The 13,365-nt window shown below is 39.5% G+C and overlaps 1 protein-coding gene and 1 long non-coding RNA gene across 8 annotated transcripts in view; both read left to right on the top strand.

Annotated features, from left to right (window-relative positions):
- Positions 1-13,365, top strand: part of LOC121922680 — a 365,925-nt gene that overhangs the window by 289,664 nt on the left and 62,896 nt on the right. The gene's annotated exons all lie outside the window — the stretch shown is intronic.
- The window catches only part of LOC121922678 (contactin-6-like), a 193,882-nt gene that overhangs the window by 169,087 nt on the left and 11,430 nt on the right, over positions 1-13,365 (top strand). For 5 of the 7 annotated variants that reach the window (XM_042452387.1, XM_042452385.1, XM_042452384.1 and 2 more), the window contains 3 exons: positions 2,790-3,024; positions 3,622-3,737; positions 4,969-5,155. In XM_042452387.1, coding sequence (XP_042308321.1) covers positions 2,790-3,024; positions 3,622-3,737; positions 4,969-5,155 — 538 coding nt within the window. Of the gene's footprint in view, positions 1-2,789; positions 3,025-3,621; positions 3,738-4,968; positions 5,156-7,951; positions 7,985-9,387; positions 9,536-13,365 lie in introns of all 7 variants that reach the window. The other 2 variants (XR_006102209.1, XR_006102208.1) reach the window with 2 other exon arrangements.

Here is a 13,365-nt window from a genome sequence, read left to right on the forward strand (position 1 = left end):
ACCTTTATTTATGAAGCGCTGTAAATTTACACAGCACTGTACATGCAATCTTTTAGTTAGACGGTTCCCTGCCCTCGGGCTTACAATCTAAAAAGACATGACACAGAAGGAGAAGGGAGTGGTGGTGTGAAAGGGTAAGAGGTCCAGCAGTTCCTCTCTACTTCCGAGGCCTGGACCAAGGCAGATGGACTGGAGGGAGGGAGTGGCTTCAAAATGGAAGGTTAATCTTCATCCAGGGAAAATACATACTCTCAAGTAGGATAATACATATACAATACATAGCAATACAGGAAATGGTTCGATAAACAGGCAACAAAAGAACATCAGATAGTAAGCAACAATTATGTAATGCCTGGGAAGGCTTCTCTGAACAGGATGGTTTTCAACTCTGTTTTGAAGCTAGTTAAAGAAGTGATGGCTCTTGCTTGTGGGGGAAGAAGGTTCCAGGAGTGAGGGGCAGCAAGTGAAAAGGGGCGAATCCGGGATGGGGCAGAGGAAATCCTGGGCTGAGATAGGAACCCTTGACTACCAGAACGGAGGGCCCGAGTGGGAAGGTGAGGAGAAAGAAGGTCTGATAAGTAAGAAGGGGCCAGTTCATGGAGGGCTTTGAATGTCGACAGCAGGAGCTTATACTGAATGCAGAAAGGGAGAGGGAGCCAGTGAAGGGATGCCAACACAGGAGAGATGTGGTCAGAGCGGTGGGTGAAAGTGATAAAGCGTGCAGCTGAATGCTGGACAGAGATTAAAGGACGGAGGTGAGAAAGAGGAAGCCCAGCCAGGAGGACATTACAGTAATCCAGTCGTGAGATCACTAGGGCATGGACCAGGATCTTGGCAGTAGAGGCGGAGAGATATGATCGGATTTTGGCAATATTGTACAAAAATAATCTACAAGCCTTGGCTGTGGTCTGGATCTGAGGGATACACGACAGAGAGGAATCAAAGATAAAACCAAGACTGCGGGCTTGCTGGACTGGTTGAATAGAAATGTTGTCCACAGAGACAGAAAAGGAGTGTTGAAGGGTGGGCTTAGAAGGAAAGACAAGAAGCTCCATCTTGGACATGTTGAGCTTCAAACGCCGATGGCGCATCCACTGCGAGACAGCTGTAAGGCAAAACAAGACTTGCTGTTCAAGCCTTGGAGAAAGGTCAGGGGCAGAAAGATACAGCTGGGTGTCATCAGCATACAGATGGTAGGAAAAACCAAAAGAGCTAATGAGTTTTCCTAAGGACAGTGTGTAGAGAGAAAACAGAAGGGGACCCAGAACAGAGCCGAGGTCTGACCCCCTGCAACTACTGCAAAAGATCTGCCAGACAAGTAAGATCTAAACCAGTCGAGAACAGAGTCTGAGAACCCAAAGTCAGAGAGTATGTCAATTAGGAGACAGTGATCAACGGTGTCGAAGGCTGCAGACAAATCGAGAAGGATGAGAACAGAGTAAAGGCCATTAGCCTTGGCCTGTAAAAGGTTATTCGAGATCTTAGTGAGAGCTGTCTCTGTGGAATGCCTTGAGCGGAAACCAGACTGAAAGGGATCGAGGATGGAGTTGGTTTCAAGAAACTTAAGACAGTGTGAATATACAGCCCGTTCCAGAACCTTAGAAAGAAAGGGGAGAAGAGAAATTGGACGATAGCTAGACAAAGAGGAGGGGTCAAGAGATGTTTTTTTCAGAATTGGGGAAATGAGAGCATGTTTGAAGTCCGACGGGAAGGAGCCTGTAGAGAGAGAGAGAGATTGAAGATATGGAGAAGTGAGGGCAGAAAGGAGGGAGCTATAGAGATTAGAAGACGAGTAGGAATTGGATCAAGAGGACAGGTTGCATGTTTGGAAGAGTTCAGAAATGTAGAGAGTTCATCCAAAGAGGCAGGAGGAAAGACAGAAAATTTGATTTATATGTCACTTCTCTCCCAATATGGGGCCCATATTTGGGGAGTGAGATACCCCCTGCACTGATCCCAACCTGGTCTGGGCCTTGCCTGTTGATCTAAAAGGCAGGATTAGAACCAATGGAGGGCAATGGCAGGAAAGCAGTTTTCCACTATGCACTAGGAGAAACATCCTTATAGTAAGAGGAGTTCAACAGTGGGGAAGACTGCTTTTGCAAGTGGTGGATTTTTCTTCACTGGGAATGTTCAAGTGGAGGCTGGACAGTTAGTGTCAGGGATGGCATAGATCCTTTCTGTATTGCAGATACTGCATTGAATTAAATGACCTGCAAGGTACCTTCCAGTTCTCACATGGAATGGAAATAGCAAAGAGAGAGGAATTAATTTTCATTATTCCAATTAAATTTGCATACACCACATCCTATGTGAGTATTAAATAAATCAGAAATGTCAGGCAATCCATTCATGGATCTTGTGTGTCTCATATAGTCTGGCCTGAAGATTAAGCAAAAACGTTAGACAGCAACAACTGGTTCCCTCCTGTTGTAATTCCTCACAGTTTAGCAGCTCAACATATTAAAGCTTGTGTTTTGTGCTGTGCCTGTGATGTTACGGGGAGGGAAAATCAACTTCAGACTGAGCTGATAATGAAAAGCTTTTAATTTTGAAAATGTTGTGCCTTCTTTTAATGCTGCTGATAAGGTCTTTTGGTTTTAATAGATTTATTTTTATTTTTTATTTTCAATATTAAATTGATTGATGGAGCAAACATTATTATCTCCTCGGAAGCACAGTCAACCAAATCAATGCAACTAAAATATACAGATAGAGTGAAGATTCAATTTAAAAAGTGTATACTGTGCTTGCAAGTGGTTATTGATCGATTACTGTGCTTCTTGCAGTCAATTCCTGAGGAACTACAAAATGGGGAAGGTTTTGGATACATCATTATGTTCCGGCCCCTTGGCTCAGCAAGCTGGACAAAAGCTGTTGCTTCCTCAGTAGAAGCATCCAAATATATCTACAGGAATGAAAGCATCACACCATTATTCCCTTTTGAAGTAAAAGTGGGAGTCTTCAATCACGAAGGAGTAGGCACTCTGAGCCCAATATATATTGTCTACTCTGGAGAAGATGGTAAGCAAAGCTATCCATTGATTAACATTTATGACACTGTTGTGTCATCTTATGTTGGCAATTGCAGTAGAATGTAGGATTTGTGCCTCATCCAAAATTCTCACACTGATATATTTGTCCACAATGACAACATGATACTGTAGTGGTTCAGTGGGTAATATGCCATATCATCAGCATTTTGTTGATGCTGCAGGAACTTTTTGGATATGGATATAAATTGTTATGATTTACAGTGTGCCCATGTCATACGCAGACGCACCATATGTGGTTTTCAGTATACGCTGAAATCTGCTAGGGAGTCCGTGGGAGCACATGGGGCACAAGGGGCAGCACATCCCATTAAGAATAATGGGGTGCATGCCTATGGTGCACATGCACCACCACGCCACCGCGCCATGAACAAGCCCCATTATTTTCAATGGGTTCAAGCATATGCTTTTTTATGCGGGGGGGTGTCCAGAACGGATCCCCCGTGTAAAAAAAGGGCACACTGTATATGCCTGTATCTTCTATTTGCTTGATATTAATGCTAAATTCAGATTTGGTCTACTGAAATATGTCTTTACAAGATCTTCAGTCCTTTTCTCCTCCTACTAGAGCCACAGATAGCACCAACTGGAACTTCTGTACAAAGTATCTCTGCATCTGAAATGGAAGTTTCTTGGAATCCAGTTGCATGGAACAGACACACAGGACGAGTTCTTGGCTATGAGGTGATACACTTCATATTCTATGCTATTTTCAAACAAATTTGTCTGGTTCATCCAATATATATATAGCATACGTCCGCACCTCTACCAGTCTCCTCTCCATCCTTCATAATCTACATTCTCTAGAATTTCCTTTTTTGTTTTAAGTAGGTTTTCTCCTTTTGTGCCAACAGTTCATGTTGCACATTCATGCAGTGTGACTATTCCACAAATACATTTCCTTTTTAACTTCACTATTCTGGATGGGTTTTCTCTTCACAGGCACAAGGCTTTGCATGCTATTTTCCATTTGCCAATTAGATTTTCTTTTCCTTCAAATATACTGTTCAATTTATCAAGATTCTTTCTTTGAGAACCTCGTCAGTCAGTATTATATTTCTACCTACTATTTTCAACTGTCAATAGAATTGTTGTGGTGGTGGTTGTTTTGTTCCCCATACACCTCTTGTAGTGCTATTTCTTGTTAGGGTTATCTCCCCTAAGATTTTTTGTATTTATCCAAACTTTCTGGTAACTCTTGTGCATAGTTAGGTAAGAATCTACATTTGGAGAATGAGTTCATGTTCTCCTCAATCAAATTTTGCTAGAGCTTAAAGGAAGGTCTGAATTTATAGTTGTTAAACTGTAACTAAATGGACAGGAAATTTAATAATTAAATTTCCTCAAGAACTCTTCCTCATTCCTTTTGAAGTTTTTTTCTTTCATGCTTAAATTATTCATAGACACTTTTTAAGTTGTTGTTGTTGTTGTGTGCCTTTGACCCATTTTTGACTTAACATGACCCTAAGGCAAACCTATCATGGTATCATGGGTTTTTCTTGGCAAATTTGTTCAGATTTGGATTTGCCATTGCCTTCCTCTGAGGCTGAGAGAGTGTGACTTGCCCAATGGGCTTCCATTATTGAGCAGGGATTCAAATGCTGATCTCTCGGTGTCCTAATCCAATACTCAAAGCACTACACCATGCTAGCTCTCTTTTAAGCATTACTTTATCAGCATGTCTCCTGTGGATAGCTATAAAGCAAAGCATTCCAGGTTTGTAGGTATGGTTCCCCCTATTTGTATTCAGGATGCAGTAAAAGCTATAAATATTCAAGTCTGCTTTTAGATCCTGATGACTTCAATTATAAAATCAGCTGTCCTTCTTAAAACACTTATTTGTCAACTTGTCTGCTTTCTTACCAAGGTTGTATCTGGAGAAAAGCAATGCATTGTCTTTGTTCTTAAATGTTAGGTTTTATACTGGACAGATGATTCAAGAGACTCTACAACCAGCAAAGTCAGAGTCACGGGTAACATCACAGCAAAAAACATTACCAATCTCAAAGCCAATACAATGTATTTCGCCTCAGTGAGGGCTTTCAACACAGCTGGGAGTGGACCATCCAGTGTTCCAGTTAATGTTACTACCAAAAAATCACGTGAGTATATAGAATAACCCATGCCTATAAAACATAAGAACACCTGCCTAGCATCACATTTGTATATGATGTTTATACGTTGCATGGGCAATAATAGATCTGTCCTTTGGTCAATATCATTAGACAAAAGCTTTCCACTGCCAACAGAATCGACTGGAGCACCATGCTTCACCAACAAGTTCATAGTAGTGATCTATTTTGTAGGAATAAATCAGTAATAAAAATTGTAGGAGATTAGTGTGCTTTTCTGAGACTGTTAAGGACACAACCGACAGCATTTATGTGTTGTCACAATGTTGCCCTATGTCCTGGGAAAGCAGTCAAGAAGGCTAATAGCAACACACAGCACAATATCCAAAATTTAATGCAGTCTAACAAAGCAAGCAAGAGAGTCCAAGAGTACAAACCAAGAGAGTTGTCAGAGATCCGAAGCCCAAGGTTCCAGAGAGTGACGAGACATATAGACAAATCCAAGGTCAAGAAGTCAGGGACAGAAGGTGACCAGAAATCTGAAGAGCAGGGTTTCCAGCCAGGAAACAAGGGAGGTCAGGATCAAGAGTGCTTTAGCAAGAAAGCTCAGATAATTCCTGACACAGAGGCTGGAGTCCTGCACCTGTTTAAATTCCCTAGCCATAAGAGTCTAGCTGGTGTTGATTACCTTGGTGTTTTTCATAAAGCCGCCTTGAATGCCAGAGGCCCTCCCTTTCTGCTCATTGCTGGCTGAAGGTAGGTACTGTCCCTTGTCCATCATCCATGCCTGAAGGATCTGCTGCCAGGAGGCTTGGCTGCTGACCTTCCTGGGAGGCCACAGGCTCTGCTGGATCTGGCAGAGAAGAACTAGGGACTGGCTCAGGCTCAACTTCAGCTTCAGCCTCAGGTCCCTCAGCCTACCCATCCTCAGAGTCCTTAACGAACCTCCAACATCCTATGAAATCAATCAAAGAAAATTCTCTCAATCTAGCATTTGATCAATCTATGATTGATTTCATAGGGCGTTATATCCAACCTGGTTGAGGACTCTGAGAATGAATAGGCTGAGGATGAGTACTGCCACTATCTGGAGTCTCTCTTGGCCATGGAAGAAGGTGCTAAAGGACTGAAGATTCTTAACAGTTGCAAAGGGTTACTGTAATTGCAACAACACCCTCATGGAGTGGTCATGATCCAGAAATATTTGGATTTGCCAAGTGAAAAGTGACAGTTTTCTGTAGTACAACAGGAGAGAGCCTGGCAGGATCAAATCTTTAAATGACTAAGGTAGAACTGGATGAGAGAAGTTATATTATAAGAACTGGTTTTAGGTGAAAAGAACTACAAAATAAGGGCCTAGATTTTGGGGAGACTCCTAGGCTGCATATGCACTGCAAAAATAATCCAGTTTGACACTTCAACTGTCATGGCTCAATATTGTGAAATTCTGGGAAATGTAGTTTGTTGCAGTACCAGACCTCTCTGACAGAGAAGGCTAAATGTCTCACAAAACCACAATTTCCAGAATTCCATAGCATTGAGCCATGGCAGTTAAAGTGGTGTCAAACTAGATTATTTCTGCAGTGCAGATGAAGCCAAAAAGGACAGCATCTCTGTGTATGAACATAGATTTTGTATGTAAAAGACCAGTTTCATTCCTTGGCATTTTCAGGTAGGCCCAGGTCAGATTTGCATGTGAAATTCTGGATCATTGCCACTTCTTGTGTTCCTTGTAATAATAATCATTGTCCTAACCAGTAATCCTGGAATACATGAGGCACAAAATGTTTACATCACACCTCATGACAGCATGGATTGAAGGCTATATCACACTACTAAATTCCCATCCAGAAAACATGTTCACATAGCATGAATTCATTTCAGAATGTTGGATAATGAGTAGTAATATTGTGCAAGGTGTACCCTATGCTTTATAAGGACAGAGAAAAACCAGCACCCAGAAGAAAAGAACTGTAGTTCCCCCGCCCCCCAGAAACTGGCATGCATATTGTGGAATGGATCTGAAAGTAATCTGGGGATGGAGGTAGCTACTGAATGTATCTAACACTTTTGCTCCTTTTGCCATTTTGAAGCTTGATCACATTTACAGCTGGAATTTCTATTAATCCTTAAACAAGTTGTTTGCAATGTTAGAAATTTCAGCTAAAAAAAAAAGGAAAGGGGACTTATAGTCTTACCTTTGTTTGCTTCAGCCTCTTTGGACACATTTTTCTTTTCAACTGAAGGTTGCTGCTTCATTATAGCACTACCATAGGAAATCTACAATCCATCAAAAAGCTAGTTGTGCTTATACTCATTCATTTCAATAGGTTTTTGTACACCTGTACTGTGGGCTTTTATTATGGGTTTTAATGAGGATATATCTCTTTTCAGTTGTTTCCTACTGAAGCACCAGGCAAAGATATAGTAAAATTTGTAGCTTCAGAATAGCCTAGAGGCAGAATATATTCAAGAAGGATCATATATATTTATAATAAGGAATCTAAACTGAAATAACTAAAAACTTCAGTAAAATAACTAAGAATTTCAGTTTGGAAGATATCATGAAATAAACATCCCCAACCTCATTTTCTCTCTTTGATTACAAAGATTTGGAATTTTCATAAAAGCTAGGATTGTGTTTACAGTCGTCCATGAAAATCTTGATGTTTATCGCCTATTTTCCAAGGATCTAAGAGTCCTATTATTCAGATTGTCCATTCAAAATCCTTTGGGATTATGAAAATAGTGTTTCCCAAGAAATATATTTTTAACTAATTGGAACATCGCCTTGCCCTTTTTCGTTTAACTCTTTCTCCTTTTTAGGTTACGTATGGAGAGGTGGCCACTAATGCACAGGTAAAGGGTATTTTGTGGTTATTTATTTTTAATGCATGCAGAGTCCTTATAAACACTCTTCTACATAATGCACATCATAGATGACATAAGGACTGTAGTATGCAAAGAGATCCTGTAGCACCCTTGAGATTAACCAAGTGAACAAAGTTTTAGTGTTAACTTTCACAGACTTGATTTACATCCTCAGATGCATGGAATGGACATTATGCATCTGAGAAAGCAGTCTAAGGATACGAAAGGTAATGCTGCAACTTTTTTTCTCATTATGTTTCACAGGTTCTACAAGATCCCTTTGCATCCTGATGTTCCAGACTAAAATGCTATGTCTATGAATAAGGACTATAGATTGTGCAGCAGGCCCTTCCCATACACAATTATCCTACTACAAATTTATGTCAAAGATTTTTATCCATAAATCCTTTCTGTGTCTATAAGTATAGAAGGAAAGGAAAGGAAACAAAACGAAACACCATGAGGGAATCTTTGATACCAGAATGCTTACGATTATTGAAATTTTCCCAACACATTTCCTTTGTGAGGGCCATTCTATTTCTTTACTTGTAGGTGTGACTTCTTTCTACCCCCCCCCCCACATAAAAAACAAACAAACGTGGTGAACAAATTCTGATAAACATATGAGTTTATCACATGGGGGAAATTGGAAGTTTAAAAGGGTCAGAACCCACAAGTACCCAGTGTATTACGCACAATTGCATGAATGGTTTCCACACAACACTGCATACAAAATGCTTAGAATCCAACAAGAAAGTGACATGAACCAGGAAATAAGCATTTTCGGGAAAATATTGGAAATTCATTTCTATTTCATTCACTAATTCACTTTTTTGCACAATTGCTGTACTGTGAAAGCTATTTGTGGTTTATTCATGGGATTCTCCCTGTTTTTGTGTTTGTTGCCAGATTTCCCATGGTTCTTTGTGGCAAGTTTACTTTTAGTGCCATGGAATAAGTAAAATAAGTACCCACCCTTCTTTGTAGCCAGAGGTTTTAAAACAAACAGCTGGTGCAAAAGGGCAGAGAGAGAAAGAGAGAGAGAAGAGTGAATGAATGCTTAACTCAGAATGCTTGTCTGAGTTCCGGAATGCTCCTCTGTTTCTCTGTGTATGTGCTTCCTGCTTCAGCCACAGCAATCCCCAAACTGTCCCCTTTAAGAGATTTTGGATTTCAGCTCCCAGAATCCAAGGCTATTGGCCAACATGGCTGAGATGTCTGGGAGCTGAAGTCCTCATTCCCTTAAAGGGGACAGTTTGGGGATCACTTCAGCCTTCCCTCCAAGCCAGAGCTCTAAAGAAACAGCCACTGAGGGAAGGCAGGGACACATACACCGAGATTTGTCGTGGTCTACGTGTGAAAATAATTTGTGCATTTGATAACTTTTTCAGGATACATGTGCTTTTATCATTATGGGGATGGAGATACATTTGGTCCCTTCATGTGAAAAACATTTGCACATTTGCATGCAAGTGAAGATTGATCTCAGATTCTGCACTGGATAACAGCACTTTACATGTGAAAACCATTTGCACAATTGTGAGTTAATAATGGGTTCTTACTATTTTAAACTTTTAATTTTCCCTCGTGTGATAAACTCCATAGACACTTTGAGATCTAAAGATTCCCTTCTGACATCATAACATTCTGGAAATACAATGAGCCCACGTCATATGCGGGCTCATTATAGGTGGCTTTCAGTTTATGTGGAAGCTGCCAGGGGATCAGGAGAATGGCAGTTGCACAGCGTGTGTGAGCCCCATTATATCTAATGGGGCTCGAGCATACACGCTTTTTGCCTTACGGGGAATGTCCAGAATGGATCCTCCGTGTAAGGCAAGGGTGGACTGTAACCTTATTAGAGAATTTCATCATGTATATATCCAGTACATTAAGCATGTTTTCAGTTATGGGAGCACCATGGAGGAGTCATCACATATCGGAAATTGACACTTGAGGAAGACCAGTTTTTTGGGAAAGTAATTATTATTCCCCACTAGGGTGAAGGCTTTGACTCAATTGATATATATATATATATATATATATATATATGTATTGATTCAGCGCTCAACCATTATTCAGTGGGTCTGTTTTAGTTTGTACAAACCAATAGTCAAAATACTTTCCTTTATTCCTGGTTCAGGGTGGATAACAGCATTAGTCAAACAGTTAATAGGAAGAGCTTATTATGTATTCATCCTTTCTCATGGCAGGGGACATGTAAGGCAAGGAGCATGAAAACTGATCCTGTTGTCAGCTGCTCCTTTGGCTTTATGTCCTCATCCAGGGTGGTGTCTGCAATTCGTTGCTCAGCCATCATAGCAGTGTAAGCAGACTGCTGCACTGAAGATTAAATTATTCCCAGGGAAAAGAAGAAAATATCTGTCCTAGGAAAAGAAGTGAGTGAGTGAGTGAGTGAGAGAGAGAGAGATTAAAAAGCAAACCAACAACATATATATTGAAGTGATTATCAAACAGGATTGAAAAATATAACATAAGCAAAACATTTGGGCTTCCACCTTCTTCAATAGCTAAAGATTAAAAACTTCCACAAAATGGAAATTTAAAATGCTGTTTCTAGCATTCTTTAGTGGATGATGATACTATCCTCTTCGTGGAGGCCATGTGGTAATAGAGTCTTAAGTTTGTTGATCCAAAAAATTCTACATTGTCCAAAATGTCTGAAGGAGATGGTACTTGTGATATTCTTTGTAAATCACTTGCATTGTCTGACCACTGACTGCTGTGGTCTAGAGCATCTTTAGCAACTAAAAAAGGTGGAAACTAAAATGTCCCCGATTAAATATCCTGTGGGCCTCCCTCCTCTTTCCGTGGCCAAGAGGTTGGGCTATGGGGCTTTTTTCTGTTATTTTTCGTTGTATTGATGTATTTGTATGTTTTAATTTTTTGTATTATTATGGATTGTGTCTGTTTTTAACTGTTATGTAAGCCGCCCTGATCCCTGGAAGGGCGGGGTATAAATAAAATTTTTATTATTATTATTATTTTGCTTGTTATGTTTTTCAATCCTGTTTGTTAATTGTTTCCATAGATATAGATCTATAGCTATAGACATAGATAGATATAGATATAGACCAAAGGGGGAATATTATTTTAAAAATCAGGATATACACACAACATAAATCAATTTATTATAACTGAAAGAGGAGAATCGTTAATATAATACGGTATGGTATGGCATGAGTCTGAATCCATGAGAGGAAAAAAATAACGTTCAAAGTATTTGTGACTTTTCTTTGTTTGTAAGTCACTTGTGGACAGAATACTAAAATGAACTTTGAATCTCACAGATTGCACCATTTCAGAGTTTATATTTTTAGACTCCAACCTCAGTATGCTTTATTCTGAGAAGATACACTGGGACTTATGTTTACAAAAAAGAACAAAAGGGGGGGAAGGGGCACACATAATTATTCTATTAGTATTTCACAGGTGACTGCTCACTATGTAAGCAAGCTAAACTTGCAGTTTTTACTTACAAAATAGTAACAGAATTGTTAAATTTACTTACAACTCAAGGAACACATCTCAAGGAACAGTGTGACTCACTGTAGTACATATTGAAATATAAGGTGCACATGGCATACAAAAATATTGTAAAGTAAGATAGACCCTATCTAGAAATCCCCTTTAATACATCATTACAGCATTGGAACAAATGTCACAATCTCAGACATGACAAACTCTGTCTTCCGAGTTTTGTTCAGCCAAATATACATGGATTCCTTTCTGCAATCAAGTCAGATTCCCATGTCATCAGGATAGAGATGCAAATTTCCAACTATTTTAACCTTGCATGTATTTTTCTCCCCTCTCTGGGCTATTCACATACAGAGAGAAAACTGTTCCTCTATTAGTCTTCCTAATGAGATTTCCCACCTTGTATAGAAACACATTATTTCTAATGATACACAACAAACAAACAAAATATTCTTTCCATCCTTAGAACTAGATCCCAAAATGCATGGAGGTACTTGTGCATAATCAGATGACTGTACAAGATTCTCCATTCAGCACTTCTGCTGAATACGTGAGCTTGTAGGGATAGTCAAACTGGTGATGATGAAAGTGGCTGTCACTGTCACTGAGATCCTCTTCTGAAGGAAATTTTTGAACAAAACTTCACTAAACTAAATGAGGCATTTGACTATGAATTTTGTGGGGGGGATGGGGAGGTGTCATTGACTATTTCACACAGTATGCTCTAGTCCTCAATCCAGTCCAAGGCAGGGTGACCAGATGTCATAACTGCAAAGGAGGCCAAGGCACCACAAAATTTAAGATACATTTTTCTTGAGTAAGGCATTACCAAATAAAAACAAAACAAAACAAAAACAATCATATGAATATAAATGTATTTCATATGGCTTATTTATAGCTATTTTACGTATAATGTATTTTATTATGCAATCAATCATGTTTTTCTGATGAACTTATTTTCATTAAAATGCCTTGTTGGCTCGCAACATACTTATAAGAACTCTGAGAAAAACAATTACTTAAAATTGTACTTTGAAAGAAACATACTCTTGATGGAATCTACATTTAAATTATTACTTTCATTTGTTGTTTTCCAGTTTGCTCCCTCATCCTTCCTGCTTCTTCCTCAACTGAAATCGCACACTCCCCCTTCCCCTTGGTGCTGCTGATCTGCTTCAGCAATCCAGATCCTCCTTTCCTTTCCACACCACCATCAGAAACACATACACACATGCGCACACACAAACACACAAAAACAAAACCACCATATGGTCAGTGACATTCCTCTCACCCCTTCCACATCCCCATACTCTGGGATTGTTCCTCTTAAGTCAGTATCTCTGCAGCCTGTAGCGTTGTTGACTATTCCCCCTTTCCTTTGCCTTTCTGATGCAGACAACAGTTTTTCTGTAGTCATTAATATCTATTGTTGCAGACTAAACATTTTGATCATGTTTACTGCTTGACAAAAAACCCCTTTGCAGCAGTAGTCAGTGGCAGTAATACATCTGTTGCATTTCCTCTTGCTTGATTGATGAGACATTGGTAGACACGAGGAAAAGCTTTATGGCTCAGAAGAGAAGACATTTTGGAATTCCTCTCAGACCTCCAAACAGAATGTTGACATGTAGGACATGTCCAGTAAAAGGAGGATCTTTGGTCACCTGGGCCAAGATGGCCTAAGCTTGGCAGGATGTAGAATTTTTCATTGTTATGGTTACTGTTTTTATTTGATGTTTCCTCTACCCCAGCATATTTTCCAGTAAGTCACTGCATCTACATGGTAGAAACAATTTATTATTATTATTATTATTATTATTATTATTATTATTATTATTATTATTATTATTATTATTATTATTAACCTT

This window comes from Sceloporus undulatus, chromosome 2, assembly GCF_019175285.1.
Source record: "Sceloporus undulatus isolate JIND9_A2432 ecotype Alabama chromosome 2, SceUnd_v1.1, whole genome shotgun sequence".
NCBI classification, from domain to species: Eukaryota; Metazoa; Chordata; class Lepidosauria; order Squamata; family Phrynosomatidae; genus Sceloporus; species Sceloporus undulatus.